We start from the raw sequence: 27,897 nt of genomic DNA on the forward strand, positions 1-27,897 counted from the left end.
AGTGGGAAGAGCCACGCATGTGGGGAGCGAGGGAGCGTTCCTTGGTCTTCCAGGCTGGACTTCCCCTTCCCCTTGCTGCGTTCCTCCTCTCTACCCCGGGAGGGAATGGTACGTCCCACCCTCCTCCCCTCCCGGAGCTGGGGCGCCGCCGCCATCTTGGCACTTCAGGTTGAGGGGAAGAGCCAAACCCTGGCTTTGGGGGACCAGAACAGGGAGACCGTCCCGCGGTACACAGCGAGACCTGACCGTCCTTCCTCCCCTCCCCGCCCCGGTGCGAGGCTCTGAAGCGTGCAGAGGCCGGCCCGGTTCCTGTCAGGCCCGGGGAGGAGGGGCGGGCGGGGGGGGCCGCTGCCTGCCCGGGACGGGCGGTACCACCCAGGCGGGGAGGAGAGGGCCCAGTGACGGCTGGGCGGTGGCACCGCCCGGGGGCGGGGTGCGGAGCGGGCCGGCCGGCTGCCTGGGGCGGGGCGGGGCGGGCCGGGCCGGGAGGGGCGGGGCGTGGGGCGGACGGAACCACCCGGGCGGGGTGGGGAGGTAACGGGACGGGCGCGACCATGGCGCGGTAAGGGAGTGGGGGTGGGGATCGGTCCGGGGGAGGCCTGGGGCCGCTGGCTTGTGTGCTGTCTCCGCCGTCCCCCATCTCGCCGCCGCCGCCGCCGCCGCCGCCCCGGGCATGTCGTCCAACTGCACCAGCACCACGGCGGTGGCGGTGGCGCCGCTCAGCGCCAGCAAGACCAAGACCAAGAAGAAGCATTTCGTGTGCCAGAAAGTGAAGCTATTCCGGGCCAGCGAGCCGATCCTCAGCGTCCTGATGTGGGGGGTGAACCACACGGTAACCAGCTCCCCCGCGCGCGCCCCTCCGAGCGCAGCCCCGCGCGCTCCCACACCCCCCGTAGCTGCGGGCCCTGCCGGTGACGCCTGCCACCCGCCACCCCTCGCCAAGCCACTTGCACGCCCACCCCACCCTTGCACGCCGTGCGGCCGGGTGTGCACTCCCCTCACGCCACGCGAGGCCTGGTGTCTGCATGGCATTTCGTCGCCCCTTCCCCTTCCCTCCAGCCCCTCTGGCTTCCTGCGTCTGGTGTGTCTGGTGTGCTAGCTGTGGGTAGCCCCTGGAGCGCAGACGGAAGGCCTGGGTGCAGTGATATCGCTTTCACCCCCCTCCCTCTCTTGTCACCTCACCCTGTTTGTTGCATGTGTATCCCCCCTTGCTCCTTACAGATGGTTGCCCGCTCACTATCCAGTTGACAGGGCAAGTGGCATTGGCCTGCCTCAATATTCCTGTTTCTGGTCATTTAGTTGATGTAGCTGCTCAAAGTTTCCTGTGCTCCAGGCCTCCTTACCCCGACTATGAAAATCCTCTTTGGGTTTCCTTTTTTCTTCTTGAATAAGATGTATCAACTGGAGAAACACAGGCTTCCTAGAACCACAGACACTTTACTAGGGTCTCCCTGAGTTAGGGAGAAGAGAGAATGTAACCATTTAAGAGACGTGGAGGCCTGGTTATAAGGAGAACTATTTATAGTAGACATAGTGTGTCTTCCCGTATTCTCCTATGGTGTTCATTTCAAAGACATTGACTTCTCATTTATTGTATGGTCCTCAAGGGTATGATAATGCATGATGATTATATTCCTAGATGAGAGAGTGGTCCCCTGGACCCTTGGGGTGCTTTATCCAACAGCTGATTATCCAACAGCCCCTGCCAGGAAGTTGGATGAAACAGTGTTTGAGCTGGATGACTTTATTTATGTACTGGTTAGGATCTTTCTTCTTCCTCTTCTAACCAATTGCTCCTTGCCTTCTGACCATTTCTTTGTGAGTCCCTACACTAGGAATGAGCAGAGGAAGTAAAAGGAGACCTGAAACATCAACTTCATCAACTAGAAGTTTGGAATAAGGAAGATGAAGTTTGGGATTCCTGTAATTCTTTAGGCTCTCTGACTTTTCTGAGCACTTGAAATTGTCCACAAGACCAAGTGATGATAAAGGGGCCCGGGGCCAGCAAGAATTTGCTTTGCTTTGGTATAGGAGCTAGGGGTGCCTTTGGCTGGAGATTGATGAAACCAGAGTCTGAGCCAGGGGGTTAGATCTTTACATCTAATACAGAAAAGCATGTGTGTATGGTGAGGTCTTTGTTGGTTTCTTGGTCTTGGGTAGGTTACTCTTTTCATTGTCACCACTGGAGTTAATTGGTGTCCTGGAAGGGTAGGGAGTACCATTGGTGTAATGCTCAGACCTCTTGGAGCTGCTTCTGGTAGACCAGCAGTTTGTTTCTTCTGTCTGTGTCCTGTTGCCTCTGGGGTCATCTGACAACATTTCGAGGGAAATGGGTTGGGTCATCAAAATGTGAACCTTGTGTCCCTTTCTGGAAGTCAATCCTTGATTTCGTTCTGTATCCTGCTTCTCACTAGGAAGCGTCCTGTCTGTGTAGAGAACTGATAGAGACCTGAGAGTCAGGAGTTTTATGGCTATCCAGAGGAAACTTGGGTCCCTTATTTTACATGTGAAGAAATGAAGGCCCCATTGGAGGATTAGCTTGCCTGTGTTCACAGCAAACGATGCAGCTCATTGTCCAGCACTGTGGGGCTGTGTTGGCCAGGGGTGGTGCTTAGATGGAAGGTCTTGTTTTCTTTGCTTCCTGTTCTTTTTCCTCTCTCTCAGCCGAGTCCCAGGAGAAATGGGAATTATGGTCTTGTTAGAGAACCTGAAAGTATGCTCGGGGGTGTGTCCCTGTCATGCCAGGACCTGGGAGTGTATGTGTTACTTGGTTTTCTGATGGGCAAGCACTGAGTCTGTCCAGATGTGGGCATCAGATGGAAGCCTCTGAATGGCAGATAAATAGGTATCTGTGATTCCTACTCTCTTGGACAAGGTGGTCACCTTTCATTGCTAACTTTAAGAAAGTTTGTCTGAGGGCCTAGCTTGGAAACCCATTGACTTTAAGCAAGATCCCTGCCTCTGAGCATAATGAGCGAGCACCTTGGGGGAAAAGAACTAAGTGCCACTGCTCTGGAGAGGCTGAGCTTCACAAGTCAGTTCGTCCCATCTTTTATTGCTTCATCCTGGCCTGCGGTAAGGTTTAGTGCTTCAGTGTCCCCATCTGGGAAATGGAGACATCTGCCCAGAAGAGTGTAGAATCTTGCATTCTCTAGGGGATCAGAACCACATCATTCTTAGTGGATTACTAGCCTTTCTTGGAGGTTCCCTTCCTTCAGAAGCCTGCTTTTGCAACATTTTGCCATCTAAGGTTTTAGATGTATCTTTGATTCTTTAGTTTCTCACCCATTTAGGCAGTTAGGCATGCTAGTCTACGGCTAGTGGTGTATCAGATATGTAGGAGGTTCCTTATGTCTTTACAGCAAAAGCCAGTTACCCTCTCATGAGGCGGTTGATTTACTTCTGGGTGGAAAAAGAGAGGCCTTTGAACTCAGTGTTGTCACAGGAGTTCCTCTCACAGACAAGTGATGCACCTGATGGACTTTGTGGAGCAAGAGTGTGTAAGATACAAGGACAAAAAATCAGAAGATTTGGACCTGTCAGGGGAGAACTAGTGAAGAGAGAAAACCAGTATTTTAGTGAATGAAATACAGTACAGAGGGTCTGTAGTTAGAGAAGAGATGGCCTCTGGGAGGAGCATGAGGACAAGGGGAGGCAGACCTAGCTTGATATTTGTTGGTAATTTTAGGAACCAGGTATGTATGAAGCCACACCAAGGGGATCAGAGGAGCAGTTGATGGTAGCTCCGTGTTTAACCATATGAGAAACTGCCAGACTGTTCTCCAAAGCAGCTGCACCATTTTACATTTCTACTGGCAGTGTATGGGGGTTCCAATTTCTCCACATCCTTATCAGCACTAGTTATTGTCTTTTTTTTTTTTTTTTTTTGGCAGCTGTCCAGTAAGGGGATCTAAATCCTTGACCTTGGTATTAACAACATCACACTCTAACCAGCGAGCAACCGGTCAGCCCCCCACCCCCATCTGTCATTTTTATTATAGCCATTTTAGTGGATGTGAAATGGTAACTCATTGTGATTTTGATTTGCATTTCCCTGATAGCTAATGTTGAGCATCTTTTCATGTGCTTATTGGCCATTTGTATATTTTCTTTGGAGAATGTCTATTAAATCCTTTGTATATTTAAAAAAAATTTTTGCCCATTTTGAAATTGGGCTGTTTGTCTTTTTATGATTGAGTTGTAAAAATTCTTTATATATTCTGGATACAAGTTCCTTATCAGATATATGATTTGCAAATATTTTATCCCGTCATAAAGTCCAATGTGTCTATTTTTCTTTCGTTGCTTGTGCTTTTGGTGTCATATCCAAGAAGGCTTTGCGTAACCCAAGGTCATGATGATTTACTCCTATATTTTCTTCTAAGAGTTTTATAGTTTTAGCTCTTTTTTGAAAAATGTATTGTGGTCAGAACACTTAACAGATCTACCCTATTAACAAATTTTTAAGTGTACAATGCGTTATTGTTGACATAGGTACAATGCTTCACAGCAGATTCCTAGAGCTTATTCATCTTGCTTGATTGAAACTTTATGCTTGTTGATTTCTCTCTCTCTCTCTCTCTTTTTTGGTTTTGGTAGCTGGCAGGTAAAGAGATCTGAACCTTTGACCTTGATGTTATCAGCACCATGCTCTAACCAAGTGAGCCAACCACCCAGCCTGCTCCTTGATTATTAACTCACCATTTCCCCTTATCCCCAGCCCCTGGCAATCACCATTCCACTTTTCATTTCTATGATTTTGACTGTTAGATACCTTACATAGTGTTGTCTCTCTGTGCCTGGCTTATTTTGCTTAGCATAATGTTCTCAAGGTTCGTCTATGTTGTCCTATACTGCAGAATTGCCTTCTTTTTTGAGGCTAAATTGCATTTGTATGTATGTACCACATTTTCTTTATCCATCTGTTGATAGATTTAGGTTGTTTCCACATCTTGACACTTGTGAATAGTGCTGCAGTATATATAATTTTGGCTCTTACGTTTAGATATGTAATCCATTTTGACTTCATTTTTGTGTATGGTGTGAGGAATGGATTCATCCTTTAAGTCTGCTCAGTTCCTTTCCTACATTCCACCCCCATTCTGTCCACACATTTTCTTTGCTTAAAGCAGACCCAGAACTTCCTTAACCTACCTTTTTCTCTTGCCCTGCTGTTTTAAAAATCTTTAGTAAATCTTTCTGCTCTGGTGAGGTGTTTGGATGAATTTGTCCTTCAATGGTCTTTCCTATCTCACAGAGGACAGTGAGACTCAAACAAGAGGAGAAGAAAAGCCAATATGTAAAAAGGAGGAATAAACACAGGGGTAGATTTATTGGCTTCTGTGGCCCTCTGTTCTTTTTCTTTTCCTCTCTGGAATTTCAGGTCTTACTTGGACCTCCTTTGTCCTGGAAGTGTGTTTCCCAACACATCATGTTTTCTGGTGGTGGCAGATAACAAATGATTGCCAGTGGTGGCCAGCCCATGGCTGAGCCTCCAAGCTCATAGAGTCGGAGCCCTGGGACATGTCAAGAAGCCTGTGTGCCTAGCCCAGGCCTTCTGGGTAACAATTCCTATGGAGATCAAATAGGGAAGTAGAGGCTCCTGGAATCAGAAGTTCAGCAGACTAGGACTAGCAACTGAATTTTCATCTCCAGTTGGATCAGCATAGAGTGAATTCTCTGTTCCTAATGCTTCCTCATTATTTATGCTGATGGCTTATGGAGTTAGTCACGTAGATAATCCAAAAACTACTTACATTCAGCATGAGATACGATAGATTTACCTTCCTAATATGTTGTGTTAGCCTGATCTTTGAATGAGTTTGCATGCTACAAGTGCTCTCCTATTGAGGGTGAAAGGGATTGGCTCAGAAATGTGCTTGAGATAGTAAAGGAAAGACACATCTTCCTAAAACATGGCTTTAGTCATGACCTTTCATGCTGCAAAACTTTTAATTTCTTCCTTTTATCTACTAAATAAAGTTTATTCTTCTCTCTCTGGCAGTTAAGACTCTGTAGTCTGGTCACAGCCTCAGTAGCTAAACTTAACCTTCTTTCCTATCCTCCAGACCACGAGCCTTTGGCACAGTCACACCAGCCTTGTCATTTCTTTTCTCCATTCATCCTAGTGTTAGCTATCCTTCAGTCCCCAACTCCTTCCTTTTCTCTGTCCATCCATCTCTCCATACATTTATTGAACAACTATTATGTGCTAGTCATTGTGCTAGGGACATAAAAATGGGTAAGATAGAGTCTCTTCCTTCTAGGGACTCACAGCCTATTGGAGAAATCAGATGTATAAACGAATAATTACCCAAGTGAATGTGATATTTGGGACATCAGAGGAATGAGTAATTCAACCTGGGAGAGACAGGAAAACTCACAGAGGAAGTGTCATTTAGGCAGATCTTGGATGATTCTCTTAGCTTTATCCCTTCTTCTGTTCTTACTGCCACAGTCTATCACCTGGACTGTTGTAATGGCCCCACAAATGATCTTGCAACTTCTTATCTTTGCCTTTTTCAATCCTTACTTGATTTTTATTCCAGAACTACCTTTCTCTTTAAAAATTTTTAAAATATTTTATTTTGACATAATTTCAGACTTAACCAAAAAGTTATGAGAGTAGTACAAAGAATTGTCAAATACCGTTCATCTAGATTCCCCAGATTTAACATTAGCAGAATTACCTTTCTGTATCACCCGTCTGATCACGTGAATGCCTACACTTAAACCTGAGAAGGCTTCCCATTGCCTGCATAGTTGAGTCCAAATTTATCAGAGCGGACAAACCCAAGTTCAGACGCTGGGTCTGCTCCTTATTAATACCGTGCTTTGGAGCAGTCATTTTTTCACTGAGCTTCATTTTTATTTCCTGTTAAATGGACATAACACTTTCTTTGCAGGGTTATTAAGACAGAGGCAACGAATGGAAAATACTACCTTAGGCAGGGTGGCTATCCGTAAAAAGGGCTGTACAACATAGTAGAAAGAGCCCAGGTTTGGGCACCAGACAGACCTGGGATCAAATCCTGACTCTGCACATACTGTCTGTGTGACCTCAGTAAGGTACCCAGCTTCTTTGACCCGCTTTTGAAAAATCAGGTTAGTAATATTCTACGTGACTATTAAGTATTAGAAATAATAGCATAGAACAGAATATATATTATATATGTGTGATATATAATATACAATTATATATGTGTAATATATATAATTTAATGATACCTTAGAAGTATTAGCCACTTACAGGCATTCAATAAATAGAAGAAGCTTTTGTTTATTAATATTGATAATGTGCTGGGCTGTCCATATATCTTTCCTGTGTTATCTCCCTCCACTCCGGATTACCTCTGCCCTACGCTGCTGCCCTCTATCCTCATACCTGCCCCTGCACACACACTCACCATTCCTAAAATGGGCAGTATACTTTCACAATGCCAAGGCTTGGTTCTGACTATTCCCACAGCCTGAGATTTCCTTCCTCTCATATTTTGGAGAACTACCATCCCAGGCCTAACTAAAATATTTCTCTGTAACTTCCTCTAGTAGCCAATGCTCTCACTCCCCATCCCAGGCAGAATCAGTCATTTGTTAGTCTGTTTTTCCATCTCCCTTTCTACATAACTCAGTTATAGCATTCATCACATTGTATTGGTTATTTGTTGTCTGTCTTTCCAGCTAAATGGAGATCACATCTTTTCTTATTTGTATCCTCAGCTTCTGGCACAGTATAATACTGGTATATAGTAAGGCCCTCGATACATTGAGTAGAAGTAAATTAAATAAGTTTGGCGGAAAGGCCTTGAATGCCAGACTAAAGAGTTAAAACTTTACCTTGAGATTGATGAGGAGTCATGGAAGATTTTTAAGCAGAGTTGTAACATGATCTTATTGTAGACTCTTCCAGTGTCAAGTGCTCTTGGCAATACCAGGAGAGGTGATAGGAGCCCAGTCTCTAGCCTGATGGGTGAGGGTGGGGAGTCTGGCCCTCTGACCATACTAAGCTCATCATCCTCAGAATGCCTGTTGCTCTGGATTTCTGTATCCCTGGATTCTCACTTAGCTGTATACTGCTTTGAGTTTGAATTTCACTGTATCATGGGTTTGTCTCATCTCACTGGTAAAGAATATAAACCTCCAATTTCTTTTGTGTGCATAACACTTTCCTCCCTCCTCCCACACACATCCCTAACACAGAATGAAGCGTGTAAGTACCTATTTCAATAAGTACTGTTCAATGGAAATTGACTAGAACTTTCTGGGAATATAACATTTAGCACAACTAAAAAACAAACAAAAAAATAGTGCAGCTAATCCCTAGAGTGAATCATCTACATGTGGCCCAATGGAAATGAGGGATGAGTCTGTCTAGTTGAGATATGGATTGTTCACCAATATATTATCTGAGTTAAAAATTTCCTGCTGTTGGGTTGGTTAATCAAGAGTAAAGATGAAGTGAGAACTAAAAACTGACCAGTTTCCAACCATTTCAACTATGCTGCAGTCACTATGAGTTACACAGAGAGTTAATGAATAGAACATTCTTGAATAGTTCCTGTTAGAACAATTCATCCTGGCTAAGGGACAGTTGACCCCTCTCAAGCAAGTGTTTTAGTCTTTTCTAGTTCCCCCAGCATCAAGCACTGGCCTTGGCACCGAGTTTAGATCTTGAACTAACCCAGAATTGATATGGAGCAGATACTATAATATTTTGATATAAAATCACACTCTGAGCCAGTGGTTTGTTCTTTCTAGCATGGAGGTATGAGCTAGAAGAGGCTGAATTGCATAAAAGCCCTGAACCTCTTTGTTTCCCCTTTAACTCTCAGAGCCAGGCTTGACATGCCAGGAAAAAGGAAGTAGGACAGCCACCAAGAATTGTTTCTGTTGGCAGAAAAACAAGGAAGTGGAATGGTTTCCTCTGTAGGCACAGATCTGACAATCGTTCTCTTGTGAGCACCCCCTGGAATGGAAACTGGCATGACTTTTTTTTTTTTTTTTTTGGCTGTTAGGAGGGTGTAGCTAATGAAGGGCATCACAGACCTGGATGCAGGGAATTTTAAAATCAACTTTATTAAGGAATAATTTCCACACACTAAAATGTGCACATTTTAAGCGTACAGTTTGATGAGTTTCAACAAATGTATATACCCATGTAACCATCACACCAAACAGTATGTAGAACATTTCTATCCCCTGGAATCACACTTCTCGTGTCGCTTTACACATAGCCCCACCCACCCATCCAGATAACCTCTTATCTGATTTCCCTCACTATAGATTCCTGTTCTGAGATTTCATATAAATGGAATCATATGGGATATATGCTTTTGTCTATGACAGTCTGTTTTTGCCAGGAGTTTATTAAGTCTGTCCCCCGCCAACTTATAATACCACCCTATTATCACTTTCCGTAGGCATGTACTCCTACACCTTCCTTAATTTCCCCATGAGTAAAATGCGTTTTTCACCAATTCTGGGGAGGTATGGTTCTCCAGCCCAATTACTTCATCAGTTTTAACTTACTCCATCCTCTGACATTTCTAAATTAAAAATGTTTGAAACATAAAAGGGGCAGCCAATTAAATGCCATTGCCCTCATTTATGCTCCTAGAAGAGTCCTAATGACTTCAGGTTATCCCCTCACTACCACATGGGGCCTCATTGAGATAACAGGATTTGCAAGGAATGTATCTGGGAGATGCAAGGCTATACCCTCTCTCTCCCAACCCATTAAGTCAGGACTAAGGTTTCCTCTGTAAATCCTGAATGCATTAATGGCAACTGGGTTGTGGGTCAAATGTCAGATACTAGGCTGTGATGGGAGAGGACATCTGTGGCTAATTAGACCACTAATTAGCTAAACTGGGATGGGGAAGGGCAGGATCTGCCCTCTCAGCTCTGCACCAGTGAGAAGCCATCTCCCTATCCAGGTTCTACCTCCATGAAGGGGGATGAAAGACAATGAGAAGGTTTGTTTGCATTAGGGGCAAGGCATCCTGCCCCATCTTCCCCAGTTCAGCATAAGGCAGGACATTGCCTCAGGAACTAGCCCTGCTTTCATCAGGACAGTCAAAGTGGGCCAGTGGCCAGATTTCTACCTCTTCTGCTTACTATAAATTTAATGCTTTACTTTGGGCATATGAGTTACACACCCACAGAAACCCATCTAGTTTTTTTCCTGCCTTGAGCTAATTTCTTGAGTGACTCACAGTTTGTATGAAGATGTTCAAAGGCCCTAATTAATACTTAGATGGGGGGAAATTATCCAATGATTAATTTATTATCGCATTTGACAGATATTTATTGAGTATCTGCTATATGCACGTCATGGTGCCAAGCACCACGCAGCCCCCAAAGACCAGTTAGATGATCTTTGCTTAGATCAGTAATATGGTCTTGCCTCGCTTATCGTCTAGCAGTATCATATCGTGAGGTTTATAAGCATTAACTACAATATGAGGGAAGCTGTGAGATGGCCAAAAAATGGATACAAACAATGCATCAAGAATTCCAAGATGGGAAAGAGTATTTATGATCTAGAGAATTTTAGAAAGCTTGGAGGAGGAGGTGCCTTTTGACCTGGACCTTGACAGATGGGGAGAATTGCAATAGGTAGAGATGAGATTCGGAACTTATTTGAGGAGAAAAGCAGAAATAAAGACAGGGAGGGAATCTATGGACATGTTTTTAGTGAAATGGTGGCATCCACATTGTAGCATATGGTCTGTCTGAGGTAGGCGGCCTCCTGGCTGAGACCCTCACTTTCCCCTTGCTTTGCAGATCAATGAGCTGAGCAATGTCCCTGTCCCTGTCATGCTAATGCCAGATGACTTCAAAGCCTACAGCAAGATCAAAGTGGACAATCATCTCTTCAATAAGTAAGTCGTCTACTGAGTGGGCTCAGGTTTTGTGGGCAGTCCTTTCTGTCAAGTCAGAGAGCTTCTGAAGTGTCGTACATGGCAGGGGTCAAGCTGGCACTCGGCAGGGTGTGACAGCAACACCTGGATCACAGAGCTGACAAACTGGCTGGGAAAATGTGTTCGTTATGTGCCTCTCCCCCTCTCATTGTCATCTCACTCCCTTATCAGCCTACTTCCAGTGTCCCTTGGGACATGTGGCTGGGCCCAGGGTGATTCATCTATGGCCAGCTCAGGTAGAAGTGAGCTGCTCAGGAGTTGAGGTATGTGGTGTGAGGCTGCAGCCGTGGCCCTATCTTGATCTTAGTCTGAGGCAGGAAGCTGCGAGGCGTGTTCCTGGCCTGGGATGCAGTCAAGCCGTTTTCTCTCCAACTGGTGTGTGAACAACAGGCTGAGCGTGGTGCTCAAGGCCACTTGCTACCTGAATAACTCTTCCCATTTTTGTCTATTGTGGCTTCTTGGATTCACACCAGTGTCTGGAGATTGTTTCAGACATTGTTGGAAACACTCCAGCAGCCATCTCACCTGGCACAGTTTGAAACCTGCTCTAAGCCTTTTGGAGGCCTTGCCTTTTTATCCCACTGTGGGGTCGCCCCAGGAACTGTTTGCTGCTCACACTGTCCTCCTTTCTGTGTGTGAATACTGGTTCCATTCTCCATTGTCCCATCGTCCCCATCACCTCACCAGCTGGGCTCTGTCACCCACCATTCTCAGACTTAGCCCAGACGAAAAGACCCTTAGTGGCCTTTCTCTGCCATAGTAAGTAATAACATCTTGTTCTAGAAGCCATCCGACTCCATAGGAGCCACCTGCAAAGTTGCCACCTGAGGAAGGAGAGGCCGCCCTCAAGTCAGAGGCAGGAAAGAAGGTGTTTCTGTCCCAGAGGTCAGGGTTCTGGAAATGGGCGTTGCACCACCAGCCAAGTGGCCCATGGTCTCTGGTGAAGTTCCACCACCTTGACATCTTGGTCAAAAGAGCACCCATTCTCTTATTTTATCTTTATTCCTTTTGTCCTCTCAACAACCATTCATATGTATTAGACTGCAGTGCTGTTTACTAGAAGAGAGGGAAGTAAGGCACACTAGGCCTCTTCATGAAAAGCCATTCCTTTTTATTTCCTTGAAGCCTGTCATCCTGGCGTAGTCAGAGGGACATATTTCTGAAAGGGAGTCCCTAGGCAGGGTGGCTGTTGTAAAGATGGAGGATTGATAGCCATCATTTCAAGGTGATTCTCCTTCTGGGAGTCTGCGGATTGACTAAGGGATTGGTGCCAGCAGTCAGCAAACAAGGCTCTATGAGAAGACGGGATCCCAGTCAATTGGCTGAGGACCTCTTCAGTCTTAAGCACCCTCTTTCTACATCTCAGTTGAAGCCCAGGGCAGGGCTTCCTGAGTATAACCATGTTCAGGATGTTTTGATAGGATCATCCCCAGAGGAGAGGGACCATTTGATGAGAAAGGTCTTTCCTGATAGCAGTCAGGATGGTGTTCACCTCGCGGCAGGTGTTCACTTGTGGCCACACACCTGTAGCAAGTGTAGCGCTTGTGAGTGGAGCCTGTGTTCAGTCTCACTGCCCAGTGGGTAAGATTTTTTTTTTTCCTTTAATGTTTTATTGAAGGACAACATACACAGAGAAAAGTGCACAAATTATAAGTATACAAGTGAACACAAGAGATGTAACTTTTTAAACTTTTACATGCTCAAAATCACCTGCAGTGCTTGTTAAAAATGCAGATTTCCAGATTCACCTCCAGAATTCCTGGGGCCTAGAAACCCACATTTTAAACATGGCAGATTGTTCAGATCCAGGTGATCTGTGCACCACATTGTGAGGAGTTCTAATGTGAGAATTAAGACAAGCAAGGGGCAGTTCACTAATCCATGTCTCTGCTTTTCCCTAGGGAGAACCTCCCCAGCCGCTTTAAGTTTAAGGAGTACTGCCCCATGGTGTTCCGAAATCTCCGGGAGAGGTTTGGGATTGACGATCAGGATTACCAGGTACGGGGGGTCTTGGCAAAACTAGAGAGCTCAGGAGTGGAGTGGGGTCAGGAAGCCACGGGACGAGTAAAGGGAAAAAAGTGTCAGCTGATCTTGTGCTTTGTCTCCCTGTCCTGCCTCGCTCCAGCCCAGGCAGTCTCTCTCCCAGTACTGGTGGGCTCTGGGAGGGGTGAGGGCCTTAGAAGTGCTTCTCACAGGCTCAGACTCCTCTCCCTGGGAGGGAGAGCAGCGGGAGGGAGAGGGGTCTATGGAAGCTGCTCCATCTTAGTCTGACATCGCCAGTCTAGGCTGAAGAACCTTTCTCCTTCGTAGTTTGACTTAAGAGAGAATTGTTGTCAGTGAGAGATGAGGCCTCTTAAAGCAGATAAGACAGGTTAGAAAAGAACGACTACGGGCCGACCCCGTGGCGCACTCGGGAGAGTGCGGCGCTGGGAGTGCGGCGACGCTCCCGCCGCGGGTTCGGATCCTATATAGGAATGGCCGGTGCACTCACTGGCTGAGTGCCGGTCACGAAAAAGACAAAAAAAAAAAAAAAAAAAAAAGAAAAGAAAAGAAAAGAACGACTACAAGGGTAGTGTAACCTCTTGTCAGGTATAGAGCGTCACTTTCTAAACTTGCCCCCTGTCCTGTTGGTGGAAAGGGTGGTAAGCATGGCATGGCAGCTGCCCCCTTAAGGGAGTGATAATGTCATAGAGACTGTTGGCCTGTGGGGAAGAATCAGTCTCAGTATCAGGGACATTATAGTCTGACTCATGGTCCATGGTTTCTGTCACTTCTTCACAAGCACCTGTCCTTGGGCTTTCTTCCCCTGGCAGACAGCCAGCCTAGTGGGATAGTGGGATAATTTCCACTTCACCTGTGTAGCAGAGTAAGGAATATAGCAGACTTTCAACTGTCTGTGGGGGAAAGGGAGTATAGAGCATAGTGAAATCTAAAATGGATGCCCAAATCTTTTAAGACATTGTAGTTCCTGCCACCCCACTCCAGTAAGCCTTTCACGGAGTAGTCCACAGATGCACAATGGGCCTCAGGTGAGAGTCTCTCCCACCTCTCTCCTCCACTCTGGGGGGCCTGCATGCAAAAGAAATATCCTGAGGAAGAGGGTGAGGGGATGTGAGAGGAGGAAGAGATGCTGGGGGCTTGAATGCCCAGGAGTGCCCACATCTTAGAGGTACTGGGAGGTCCCTCCAGCCCTCTCTGTTAGGACGGAACCCTGAACTAAATCAGGACCTGATTGGAGCTTGAGGTTTTCTGAAAACTTCTTGCCACTTTCAACCCCCAGTTGCTCAGACATCTTCCCTCCACTGTGGCTCCTTTCCCTACCCTCAGCTGTCTAACCACATCCTCTCAGTGTCTGCATTTTTGCCTCTGATAGCCTCGTGGGCACAAGACTGTGCTCAAGACTGAAATGAGGACAGGGAAGATGGTGTTCAGGGAGGGGACTCTATACATTCTTGCACTACCGTGATTTAGAGTCAGAAGATGCTGCCTGGAAATGAGACAGAGACAGAGCTCCCAACTGGGCTTAAACCTAAGTCTTACTGGTAGAAGGGCCAGGCTGGGAGAGAGAGGCACTCAGTCACGTAGCCTACTCAACATTTCTGGATTGGGAGGCACCCTGTTTTGGGGGAGTTGCTCCTTTCATTTAGCACCTTTGCCGAGGAACTCCCAGAGTCCCTTATCATTTCCATCTTTAGTTTCTTTTTCTTTTTTTTTTTTAAAGATGACCGGTAAGGGGATCTTAACCCTTGACTTGGTGTTGTCAGCACCGCGCTCACCCAGTGAGCAAACCAGCCATCCCTATATGGGATCCGAACCCGTGGCCTTGGTGTTATCAGCACCATACTCTCCCGAGTGAGCCACAGGCTGGCCCCTTCCATCTTTAGTTTCTCTGTGAAGGTGGTGCCCCCTCCTCCATGAGGGTTGTATGAGGAGGCATTAGGCGAATGTAAAGAGTAGTCTCCTTAGTGAGGGATGGGGAAAGGGCTTGGAGAAGAGGTGTTTCTGTGAGCAGATCACCATGCATGTTTTCTTGGGAACAGGGACACCTGGGACCCCTTGCCTCCCAAAGGTCTTCTCCCGGCGTCAGCTTGGTGAACACATCTCTTTGGTTGACTCACACCTTCCCCCACCTTCCCTCTTGAGGCGTCTACTGGCCTTTGATCCTAATGGGAGTGAGGCCTTGAAGAGAAGCAGGGATTGAGCCAGAAAAGCACCCCAGAACTGCCTCCCAGCCCTGCACAGGCAAGCAAGAGGCTGAGGTGAGGGAAAGGTGTCAGGCAGAGAGAGGAGGATGAGCTGCCTGCTTTGGGAAGGGTTTTTCAGCATCAAAGTAAATACAGGGAAGAGAGAAGACTGTGTTCATCATTGCTGCTTTTTTTTTTTTTTTTTTTTTTTAGCAGCTGGCTGGTATAGGGATCAAACCCCGACCTTGGTGTTGTCAGCACCACGCTCTAACTGACTGAGCTCACCGGCCAGCCCTATTGCTTCCTTATGCTGGACTTCTTGCATGTTTCCTAAGCTTTGTCTTTGTCACCCCAAAAGACTGGGAAAATCAGCTTAGTGTGCCTCCTTGTGTTCCAGATGAGGAAACTCAGGGGTAGAGAAGTTAAATGGCTCACCCAAGGATTTATTGCATGTGAGGGTCAGGATTACAACCCAGGCTTCTAACATCTGAGGCAGAGTTTTAGTTTGTAGGGTAGCTCTCTAGGATCAAAATCAAAGGAAACTCTTTCACAGTCAGTCTTCTTCCCATCCTAGTCTGGGAGGAAGGACAGGTGGTGAGGAACAACTCTTGTCACTTTGGAGGAAGATTTTATGGAGGGACCGGAACAGCCCAGGAGTTCCTCTCTTTCGATGTTGTTGGCTTTCGAGCAATACAGCCCATAAGAGAAGACTCAGAGTAGAAGTCAGAATCCTTGGTCCCCTCGCAAGCCTCTCCTGCTTTTGTCTCGGTTCCTCAGAACTCAGTGACGCGCAGTGCCCCCATCAACAGTGACAGCCAGGGCCGGTGCGGCACACGTTTTCTCACCACCTACGACCGGCGATTTGTCATCAAGACTGTGTCGAGTGAGGACGTGGCCGAGATGCACAACATATTAAAGAAATACCACCAGGTATGGCGGGTCCCAAGCCTGGGTGGTAGAGGACAGATAGGAAGAGAGAGAACAGAGCCCTGGAGAAGCTTTGCAGGGAGGGATTGGTCCTCTCTGATCATGGCAGATGCTTCCTGATAACCAAGCAGGGGGTGCTGTCCTACAGCCACGTAGGTGAAATGCCTACTTTGAAATAGAAAAAAGGAGACAATGAGGCACAGGGCTGACTCAGTCCTGGCTGGGAAGTTTTCACAGTCTGGCATCTGTCTCATTGCTTCAGAAAGAGGGCCCATCAGCGTAGCAGGGTTGGTTCCTTTCCTGTTCTGTTTCTCCACTCATCTGGAACCTGTCCCTATGTGCTGTGGTATCATCTGAGTGCCTGTCCTCAGCCTGCTTGGGTCTTCATTTTCGGGTACATGAGAAGTGGTGAAGGAAACTTCTGGTCTTTTAGGAGTTACAGGAGAAACCCTGAGGCATGGCATGGGTAAGAGCTTTGGGTATGGAGCCACCTATTCTCCTGGACAGCTGGATCCCAGCCCTGCCTCCCCTCTCTGCCCTTTGGCTTTCCCCTATCAGATGGGCAGAGGAGATGCAAGGCATGGGCCTGTGATTTTCCTGCTGTGGAATCCTATTTCAACAAAATGTTAGGAGAAGCCCCAATAATATGAACCCAAAGGGGCTCAGCACTTCCTGCTCTGCTCTCCTCTCACTCTGCCATGCCAACTGGAGCAGGGTGGCAGTTGCCTTTTGTAAGTCTGAGGAACTCCTCTAACTTGACAGAACCTGACTGGAAAACCACTAGTCTGAAGGTTAGAATCCCAAGGAGCCAGGGAGCATGTTAGCCTAGGGAGAACCCCATCCACCCCGGGCACCTTTCTCTTCCTTAGCCTTCTTGCTTTTCCTCCTTTCCATTCTAGTTCATAGTGGAGTGTCACGGCAACACCCTTTTGCCACAGTTCCTGGGCATGTACCGCCTGACTGTGGATGGTGTGGAAACCTACATGGTGGTCACTAGGAATGTATTCAGCCATCGTCTCACTGTACACCGCAAGTATGATCTCAAGGTAAAGAGCTCTGTGTTTCCCAGCACTGTGCTACTCTCTGTTTGAGGCACGGAGGGAACACTGCTCCCACTTCCACATAATTGGGAAAGCCAGAGCATATGTGTTGGCATGGACAGGTGACTGGAGTTGATGTGCCTAATTCTTGTGTACCACAGGCTGTTTGTAGGCCAGATGATAGTAACAAGAGGCTATTTAAGCCCTAAATGTACCTTATTTATGTAACAATTGATGCTCTTCAACTCCTGTCTGTGGGATGTGCACATCTAGGGAAGCAGGGTGGGGACAGGCCATGCTGAAGCATGCACTCTGGCATCTGTCCAGGCCCCTGTGGAGTGACAGCACAAGTGCATTTCTAGACACCAAGGAAGACCCATTTGTGGCTATGAACCAGGGTACTCTGTTGTTTTTGAATCTGGCTTCCTTGACTTCTGTTCCCTTACCCTGCTGTCGCTTCTCTCTGCTGTAGCTGTGCTGGTTACTTTTGCGTTCCTGTGCTTCTCATCCTCCAGGGATACCGCATATGCTGCCTAGAGTAGTTTCTCTTCCAGCAGCCCTGCCCTTTTCTCCTCCTCCTCCTTCACCCACCTAATTGCTTCCTTCTTACTCTTCTGAGCTCAGCTCAAATACCACTTCTTCCCGGAAGTAGGCCACAGCCACTGCTCCTCCCTAGTCCAGGCCAGGCCTCTGTGTTACGTGCTCTTAGAGTGTTCTGTCTCCTCCACTTAGCATGATTGTAATGAATGAATGAATGAATTGTATAGCCACTGCTCAATCTCTGTCTTCCCTGTTAGAAGGAAAGTTCCCTAAGGGCAGGGACTGAGTCTGTCCAGTGCAGTCCTGTTTGCTGAGCACCTAACATGTATCTTGTATACAGAGCCCTCTAACTGGGCTGTGACAGAGTAAGTGAACAAGTTGCTGCCTCCTGGCCCCTCTAGGATTCTAAGCAGCCTACTTCAGTCCATCTGCTGGCTCTCCCCAAAGACTGATGCAGGTTTGCTCGCTCAGTGGAATTTACCTCAGCTGGACTTCTCCTGATGGCTCTTATCCTTTCAGGGTTCTACTGTTGCCAGAGAAGCGAGTGACAAGGAGAAGGTATGTTGGTGCTGAGCAGTGTGGTAGGGTTGCTCGGAACTAGAAACACCTTCTGTTGGCCATTCTGTCCTCCCCACTACAGCTCCTAGCCCCGGTCCCAGAATGCAGTCTGTCACCATGAAATGCTCTTTGTCACTGAACTCCTGCCTTTCCTTGACCTAGGCCTAGGCCTTGGTCTCCATCCTTTCGCCTCTGGCCTCATTGGGTTCTTCGTAGTCCTGCTGGGATGGCAGACAACTTCTACCTCATAGTCCTGCCTGAGTCAATTAGTGGCTACCTGAGCCATGAGGTAGTCTAGGCTCAGCAAGAATCCTTTAGTCAGTCCTCATTGTCTGATATATGCCACATATTTGCCATCCCTGCCTACCCGAAGCCTGTGGCTGTAAATGCCTATAGTGCTGGGGTTGTTTGTTTGTTTTTGGTGGCTGTATGGTGCAGGGATCCAGAGAAACAAGATTTACTTTGTTTTTGGATGGATGGCTGGTATGGGGATCCAAACCCTTGACGGTGTTATAACACTGTGCTTCAATCAACTGAGCTAACCAGCCAGCCCTCCTGCACTGTTGATTTAGCAGGTTATGTATCTGTGTGCTAAAGACTCTTCCCCTGTCTGTACCATTGCCCTCAATGGAACAGTTCATTGCCCCTGAGGTGAATGAATCAGACCCACCCAGCCTAATATTGCTGTTGCTTTCCCAGGCCAAGGACTTGCCAACATTCAAAGACAATGACTTCCTCAACGAAGGGCAGAAGCTGCACGTGGGAGAGGAGAGTAAAAAGAACTTCCTGGAGAAACTAAAGCGGGACGTTGAGGTACTTACTGATCTTTGTTTTCACACTGGTTGGGTAGGCCCCTTCTGTACCCAGATGAGGAGGCTCTTTAGCCTTAAGAAAAATGGAATTCACTACTTTCCAAGAGTACAGACAAAAGGAAGGGTGGTGATTTGAGCAGTGTGGCCACTTTTTTGCACTGAAAGCTAGTGCAAATGAACACTCCATTTGAGGGGGAACAGCTTGTGCTGGTAGAACCTTTGTAACTCAGTTGGGAGTACTTTTCCCTCATCTCTTCACTAATCCTTTCCAACACCTTCAAACTCCCCTTCTGGTGGTGTCCCTACAGCGGAGGGGGCATCTGGCCATCAGAGCAGCAGGAAACCAACTATGTAGATCCACCAACCAGGCTTTCCTCTGGCTCTGATTCCCCACTTGCCCAGCAGTCTCCTGGTTGTAAGGGGACCTCCTATGGAGAAGTGCCACCAGGGGAGGACAGATGCTCAATAGTGAACGTGTTATCTGGACCACTTGATAACTCAGTGTCTCTCTCTTTTTAAATAAAGTGCCTGCTCATTAAAACCAAACCCCACAAACTAAAAAATTTTTTTATTTGGTAAAATATATATAATAATATTTGTCATCCTAACCATTTTTAAGTGTATAGTTCAGTGGCATTAAGTACATTCATCTTCCCCAACTGAAACTTTGTACCCATTAAACACTAACTCCCAATTCCCGCTTCCTTCTAGTCCCTGGCAACCAGCCTTCTACTTCCTGTCCCTATAAAATTGATCACTCTAGGAACCTCATATAAGTGGAATCATACAATATTTGTCCTTTTGTAACTGCCTTATTTCACTTAGCATAAAATCTTCAATGTTCATCCATGTTGTAGCATATGTCAGAATTTCTTTCTTTTTTAAGGCTGAATAGTATTCCACGGTGTATTTAATACCACATGTATATCCATTCACCTGTTGATGGGCACTTGGTATATTAGGGTTCTCCAGAGAAACAGAACCAGTAGAATGTAATGTAAATCTCTCTACATAGAGAGATTTATTATAAGGAATTGGCTCACACAATTATGGAGCATGATAAGATGTTCAGTCAACAAGCTGGAGATACAGGAGAGGTTTAGTTCCTGTGTGAAGGCCGTCAGGCAGTCAGGCATAAGGACTTTCCTCTAACTTATGGGAGGGCTACCCTTTTTTGTTCTATTCAGGCCTTCAACTGATTATATGAGGCCTACCCACGTTAGGGGCAGCAGTTTACTTTATAGTCACTGATTCAAATGTTGATGTCATCCAGAAACACCCTCACAGACATACCCAAAATTTGCTTGACCAAATGTCTGGGCACCCCATGGCCCAATCAAGTTGGCACATGAAATTAATTGTCACACTTGGGTTGCTTCCACCTTTTAGCTATTGTGAATAATGCTACTGTGAACATGGGTGTTAAAACTTCTTTTTGCCAGGAAGCTTGTATTTTTTTTCTGAGTTAGCCACAATTATGTTTATTCCATCATTCTGTCTTTCATACTCTGACATTTGGTTTGTCCTGAGTATTTCTTCTTCTCCCTTTTCTACATGTCTCCCCACTCTGGTTCTGAGAGGAATTTAAGGCAATTTACTCAATTCATTTGTTTTCAATGCATCTATACAAGGTTTCTCAGGTGGATGGGTGCTGGTATTCATGGATTCTCTCTTCTGGGACCCGGGCCTCTTCTCCCTTGGCCTTGAGAAGGCCTTGTCCAAAGGTGCTCAGAATAGCGCCCCTCCCACTTCTCCTCTAGTGAGGAGATTCTGCTGATCTCCCATCACAAGGGCTCTGTGTGCTTTTAGTTGCTTTCTGGGCCTGTGCACAGAGCCACTCTGGTCCTATGATAATTCTCCTAGTCCCCTAGCAGAATGGTCAGTTTCAGTTTCCTGGTGCTGCAGGGTCAATCTGTGACCATAGCAGAATTCCTAACATGAGGCTGATGGTGACTGGACTCTGGCCTCATTATTGGCTAAACTGGAATGCTGGTGGGCCATTCCATCCTACATCATCCCACATTCTTTGTTCTTCTCCAAGTCATAAAATCCCAGGTGAAGAGACCCGAGACCCTATCCTGCTCACAGCACTCATTCTACAGATGAGAAGACCGAGGCTTTTGTGAAGGGAGTCACACAGTGCAAGAGGAGGGTTCCAGCATTCTCCCCCGGCACTGCACAGCCTATTTTGACCTTCAGGGAAGGGGTTGAGAATATTGGTTGGCTCTGGCTGCCATTCTTATGTGGTGTTCCCTTTTCCTTCTCTCTCCATTTTTATCTTGACTGGTAAAGAAGCCGAATTGCATAGTTTTTCATATTTTGCTTGTGACCCCCCCCCAGTTAGAAGTACATTTTACCTTGCAGCCCAACAAATACACACACACACACACACACACACACACACACACACACACACACACACACACACACACAACTGAAACACCATCTACCCTACTTTATGTTATGCACTCTGATATTTTCTATTCTACTAGGGTACTTCACAAAGTTCATGGAAAAATTGAATTGAAAGATAATACAAATCCTTCCATGAACTTTTTGAAGACCTCTCATATTTTGTCATGTTTAAGAATTTTAAAAAGTCCTAGTCCCAGCCTACTACGTTGGGTTTAGGACTCATAATGGATTGGGATTTGCAGTTTGAAAGACACTGCTGTGTTGCCTCCTACCTCTCTAGCCTCTTCCACAGTGCAAAGTTCCGTTTTTTTTTTCCTCAGACCTGCTATGGACTCTTTTGACCCCAAACCATTTGGGGCCATGAGCCTGGGGCCACCACCACTAACCGGGGTCACAGGGCTGTGCCCTCTTCCTGCAGTGCTTGTTCTACCTTTACTCCCACAGCTTTTGCCTGTCAGACTCTTCATCCTTTAGTCTCAGCCTCAACTCCTTTCCTCAGGGAAGGCCCTCTCTCAGCCACTGCTGTAGACTCCCACAGCTCCTTGCCCCTGTTGAGTGACTGTCTTCCCTGCTAGACACTGAGCTCTCTGAGGGCAGAGACTCTGATGTCTTACTCTTTTATTGGATTTCAGAACTGTCTGTAGAATTGAGTTGGAAGGAATGCCTTTCCCCTCCTTTCCAGATGCCACTGGGATGTCCCATGTAACCTCGTCTTCCTTCCATCTTTCCGTCCCTCGCCTCCCTAGTTCCTGGCCCAGCTGAAGATCATGGACTACAGTCTGCTGGTGGGCATCCATGATGTGGACCGGGCTGAGCAGGAGGAGATGGAAGTGGAGGAACGGGCAGAGGACGAGGAGTGTGAGAACGATGGGGTGGGCAGCAGCCTGCTCTGCTCCTACGGCACACCTCCAGATAGCCCTGGCAACCTCCTCAGCTTTCCCCGGTTCTTTGGTCCTGGGGAATTCGACCCCTCTGTTGATGTCTACGCCATGAAAAGCCATGAAAGTAAGTAGGAGCCTGTGCCTGCCCTGCCCAGCCCTGGCCCCCACCTCACCCACTTCAGCTCACTGTTTAGATACCCTGTGGGCATCTGGACTCCTCATTAATTACTGACTTTGGCTTCTTTCTGCCTCCAGGCTCCTAATCGGGGTCACCACCAGTAGCTGGGCTCTGGGGTCCCTTCTCTGTCAGCCCTTCCTTCCCCTCTCTGCTTATCCTGGTTGGTTGAGGCATAGTTCTGCTCTGGTTCATGGATGGACAAAACTTTATATATACTGTCATGTCAACCCCACAGGGTAGCTATGAAGATCACATAAGATAGGAACTATGAAAGCTTCTGAGAAGAACCCCGGTGGTCATTCCTTTCCTCAGCTCCAGAATGATAGGCATGGATCTGAACCTCATCTCTGAAGCATTGTGGGTGTGCCCCAGCTGCTTTTTGCTTTTTTCCCTGCCACTTCTTCCCACTTTTCTGCTTCCCCTCTCCCTTCAGGTGCCCCCAAGAAGGAGGTTTATTTCATGGCCATCATTGATATCCTTACACCATACGATGCTAAGAAGAAAGCTGCACATGCTGCTAAAACAGTGAAACACGGGGTGAGTTCTATCTTCATCCGGGGCCCAGCTGGCAGCTGCACTCACCCCTCAGACCCCCAGGGAGGGTGGTCTCAGACCCTCTGTTCTAAGGAAACACTCTCCTGCTCCCTCCTTCCCAGGGCAGAGAACAGGAATAGCAGCCTTCCTGCCTGCCTTGTGTTCCCTGCCATTTGCACTGCACCCCCTCGCTGCTAGGCCCAACTTGATTTCCCCTCAGTTCTCTGGCCCTCGGGGCCCTGAGCCCGCTAGCTCCTTTTCCCCCGGGGCTGCTGGGCATGTTGTGCATCTTGTTGTATAGCCAGTAATAGCCTTGTTTACATGCTCAGACCGCTCCCCACAGGCCCATTTCCTCATGGACTTGAAGCTTCTGTTCACACTGGGGCCCCTATGGAGATTTAGTACCTCTACCACCTCCCCACCACCTTTCCTCTACTTCAGTGTCGGCTGAGGGTTATAAATCAGGGTGGAGTCAGGACACTCCTGAGATATGTGAACTACTTTTTGGGGTGGCTGCCCAGTCTAGGAAGTAGTGTTCAGCTCTAGGGCTGAATAAGAGGCTCCTGAATGCCCAGGCTCCTCCCGGGTGCAGCCTCCTGGTTAGGGCGAGGAACTCAACTGAATTGGTCTCTTGTGTATCACAGGCAGGGGCCGAGATCTCGACTGTGAACCCTGAGCAGTACTCCAAACGCTTCAACGAGTTCATGTCCAACATCCTGACGTAGTTGCTTCTATCAGCCAGAGCCAGAGAGCTGGATATGTGGTCAGGGATCAGGAGAGGGAGAGGGTATATTTGGGCTAGAAGGGAGGGTGGGAAGCAGAGTGGGGGGTCGGGAGGGCTTTAGCAATGAGACTGCAGCCTGTGAAACTGAAAGAGACTCTAGCTGGGGAGGAGGGGACATGCTGTGTGTGCACATGCTCACAGGATGTAACCTCACCTGCTTACCCTTGATTTTTTTTGTCCCCATTTGACCCAGGTTAAAAAGGGGTTCCCCTTTTTGGTACCTTGTAACCTTGTAAGATACCTTGGGGCTAGGCACGACTTTGTGGGTTTGAGTTTTGTTTCTGAAGTTTCATTGCTCCAGGTTTGCTATTTATAATGTTGTATGTCATCACCCTATCCACCCTCCCCATCTCTGCCCAGCTCTCAGTTCCCTTCAACTAAAGAGGCACCCAATAGACCCAGCACAAGGGTCCTCTTAGAGCAAAGCACTCTGACTCCAGAGAGGAGAGGAGGTCAGACACCTCAGCCTTGCTGCATTTGGTCTTGTCTGGATTAACTTTTTAATTTTATGGAGTACTGTGCACAACTTCTTCCACCTTTCAACCTTGGATTCAAGTGAAATGTTATATTATTCCTACATCCTGTCCTCCAGTACTGTCCTCCCAAAGGAACACTCCAGGCCAACACCAGACATCTTGGATCAGAATCAGAGATCTCAGAGGGAGTGTATTCATCCTCATGGGATGGTAAGGGCTGAGGAAGCTGCTGGGCTCTTGGACAGCTGGTTCTCAGAGAACCCCGTCATCATCACCCACGCCCCAGGCTCTGTCAGTCCCTGGAGTTCAGATGTCCTCTCTGTAAAGCCTGCCTCCCACTGGGTCAAGAGGAACTAGAAAGTACCTTTGGATATAACAGGACCCTCATGTTTAAATGGTTCTTTCCCTTTGGGAAAACCCCAGAAACTGACGAATATCCAATGAGGTCTTGTGCCCTCCATTTACTTTCTTCTGAACTCCTCCCAGGCACCTTCACTTGTAGCTGAGATTTTAGCTGGAAGCAGATCTCCAGGCACCTGGGGTGCTCTTTGCAGAGATACCTCTTCAAGCCCCAGGACTACCATGTAGGTAATCTGGCTCCCTGTGCCTGTGGTTTGTCACCTGGACAGTTAAAGCCAGCAAGGTGCTTCCCCACCTTGGAGTATGGCATCCAAGCCTGATGTTGCTTCTGAGTCACTTGAGATGTGACCCGGGAAATCCAATTTGGAGGCTTGATGTGGGGTTTGACCTGGCGCCAACCGTGGGGCTATTTTTCCATGTTGCCCTTCTCTAGACTTTCAGCAGGTCTCCAGCCCACGGGCTTCTTTGGAACGAGTGGCATCCTGCAGCTTCCTTCAGGTTTTCCACCCTCCTCAGAGCCAGCTACCCAGGCCCTCAGAACCAAGCCACATGTGTCATTCTGATGCCGCCAGAGCAGTGTGGTTTGGCTAGGAGAGAAAACGGCCATGTTGCTCTGCAATGGAGGCGGGTACATTCCTGCATCTTTTCACACACTCACTGAAGAGGAGCTGAGGATTTGGTATGAGATAGGGTGAAATTTATAGATAACCCCAAAGATGTGAAGATGGTTTGTAGAACCATTTTGAAAGAACAGATTGGTTTCCTGTGGCTCCTTCCAAACTTAGCCAAGCTCAGCTTCTGGAGGTGGAACCAGCCATGTCTCTGCGCCCCACAGCATTTAGGACTGGAAAAAAAGGAGATGGCATTCTTGGACTTTACTGGGGCTGTTGGATTGGATGGGAACTCTTCTAGAAGAGGAAGATGGGGGTCAAACCACTGCCCTGGCCCCAGGAAGGGGCCGTAGGTAGCTCTGAACAACAGCAAGACCACTGAGTGACTTGGGGAAGAACTTGGAACCAAGTGCTCATGGAGAAAACAAATTTGATTTAGGAAAGGGATTACGTATGAATAATGTTTGGATTTTATCTCCCCACCTCATAATCAAGAAAGAAAATTTGGATCTGCTCCTAGTCAGGCCTACCATCTCCAAAGCTTGGAAGGCTGTCCTCCTACAGCCTCCACAGCCTTGGGCTCCTGTGGCTTCTCTGCATTTGGTCTGCTGATCATGATGCCATAATGTGTATGAAAAGTGTAACACAATCTTATCAGTTAAAGATGACTACCAGGTATCTAACTTGTTTAACATTGAGAGAGAGAGAGAGAGAGAGAGAGAGAGTAGAGTGTGTGTGTGTGTGTCTGTGTGTGTGTGTTTTGTTATTGTTTTGGTATATTGTTTACATTTGGAGAACTAGCATTCTGTTTCAAATGCTCTTTTTGTTTTTCTGACAGTATTGTTGATTGGGTCAAAACATTTGAGCTTTGGTTTGGTGGATTTTAGGGTTTGTTTTTTTTTAAAGGTCATTCTCTGTGCTATCTTCAGAACCTTGGGTTTGGCCCTTTAATTCCTTTGGCATTCAGACGCTTAAAAACTATTTATCTTGGTTTATTCTTTCTCTTCTCTTCTTTTTGTAATGATAAGGATATGCTATTTGGTTTGCAGTCTGAATGTAGAGAAAGTGAACTGACTCCTTTAACCTTTTGTCTGCCTCCCTTATTTCTCCCTAAGTCCCACCACTCCCTTCTGGGCAGTAGAAGGCATTTGAGGGGAAGTGACTATCTTCAGCCTCAGTCCTTGGGGCCATGAAGAAAAGCTAAACAGTCTGCATCCTAGAATAATTTGAGGTCTCCCAAGAACAAAGGTGTAAGAATAAGGACATGGCTGATGGGTGAGGCCTGGATGGGGATAAGGGAAGAACTCATCTCCGTTGCCTCATTCTGCCAGTTACAGGGTAGCATCTAGTCACAATTACTGTCCCCACCCCTCGCCTTCCAAAGGTCTACAGTTGAGAAACTAATCTTCCAGCCAAAGTGAGGAGTGATCTGAAAACTCCATTAGAAGATCCCTAGACGAAGGCCTCTGGCCCTTATTCCTGCTAATTAAGCACCGGGTCTGTGTCCCCCCAGCACAAGCTCCTTCCCTGTGCCCTGTGGTTTGGGGGTTGCAAGGCATGCCAGGAAGCCAGCAGTTCCAGGAGCACAGACTGAAGCAGTGCTCTTCTCTCCTTATCTAGCTCAGGGGTTATTGGTCTGTGGCAGGCACCATGAGTTGCCCTATGGGTATTCTCGGTAGCACTTTCTAAGTTCCCACCACAAGTAGCTCTTTCTCCCCGACCCTTTCCTTTTCTCTTGCCTGTGCTTTAGGCCTCAAACAGGTCTCCTGGTAGTGCTCAGGGCATGAGAGACCAGACTCCTGCCTTGGTGACTTTCCCCTCTTCAGTCTGCCAGGGCCTGCCCTCGGGAAGTGGGCCAAAGACCTCAGACTTTTCTCAGTAGCCAATCCCACCCACAGTTATCTTTTTACCAGTTCAGGTTGGGAGAGAGAAAAGAACTTCAATATTCCAGCATTTGAGCTACTCAATTGTTGGGGCCAGAAGGGACAGTGTATTTAAATAACTCTCAGAACTCTGGCCTTAAACCTGTGGCTCCCACCAAGTCTAGAGTCCTCACTTATTTCTGGCAGTAATGTGGGGTGGGGGTCCTTAAAGGGAAAACATATTCAGATGGCTGTCCCCAAATCAGCTATCTTCAGGAGGCAGTAACATAGCCGTAGTTCTCTGAGATTGCCACTTATGAAGAGTGCCCCCAAAGGGAAAAGGAGACTCAGCTGTCCCTCAACAGGTTGTACTGAGAACCCAGGAAGGAGGCTGGGGAGGAAACTTCTACAGGAATCCCTCGTCCTTTCTAAGAGCCATTTTGTGAGGAGGTGGGAGCCCAACACCTTTGGGGAGATGTCCAGTGCTGCTGAGCACACCCCAGCATCAGGTCAGATCATTGTAATAAAAAAATGTGAATGAAGTTTAGATTCAACTTTTGGGGACGCAGGATAAACTACCACCCCACCATATGTGTGTGACTTCTAATTTCCCACTGCAATTTCCATTTTTTAAATAGGAATTTTCAACCCTCTGTGCTTGTTGTCTGCTCTAAACAGTTCGAGATGCTGTTAACTGTTTTAAAATGCATGCATGTTACGAAGAATCTCCAACCCGAGGAAAAAAATAAAACTTCAAAAGCTTTGTGTATATCTTTTCTGTGTGAGTCCTTTGGAAATTAGCCTTTTTTTTCC

At 47.2% G+C, this 27,897-nt stretch overlaps 1 protein-coding gene across 3 annotated transcripts; it reads left to right on the forward strand.

Annotated features, from left to right (window-relative positions):
* PIP4K2B (phosphatidylinositol-5-phosphate 4-kinase type 2 beta) lies at positions 1-27,853 on the forward strand. Of its 3 annotated transcripts, none has more exons than XM_063110337.1 (10): positions 1-108; positions 10,786-10,883; positions 12,824-12,920; positions 15,884-16,036; positions 16,933-17,079; positions 18,133-18,171; positions 18,871-18,984; positions 22,145-22,403; positions 22,891-22,994; positions 23,636-27,853. In XM_063110337.1, the coding sequence occupies exons 1-10, from the start codon at positions 106-108 to the stop codon at positions 23,714-23,716; spliced, it is 1,095 nt and encodes a 364-aa protein (XP_062966407.1). In that variant the 5' UTR covers positions 1-105; the 3' UTR covers positions 23,717-27,853. The 3 variants fall into 3 exon arrangements, with proteins under 3 accessions (XP_062966407.1, XP_062966406.1, XP_062966408.1); XM_063110336.1 differs by lacking the exon at positions 1-108 and adding an exon at positions 587-832; XM_063110338.1 differs by lacking the exon at positions 1-108 and adding an exon at positions 6,999-7,104.
* Positions 27,854-27,897: the final 44 nt, after the last annotated feature.

This window comes from Cynocephalus volans, chromosome 10 (genome assembly GCF_027409185.1).
Source record: "Cynocephalus volans isolate mCynVol1 chromosome 10, mCynVol1.pri, whole genome shotgun sequence".
Lineage (NCBI taxonomy): Eukaryota > Metazoa > Chordata > Mammalia > Dermoptera > Cynocephalidae > Cynocephalus > Cynocephalus volans.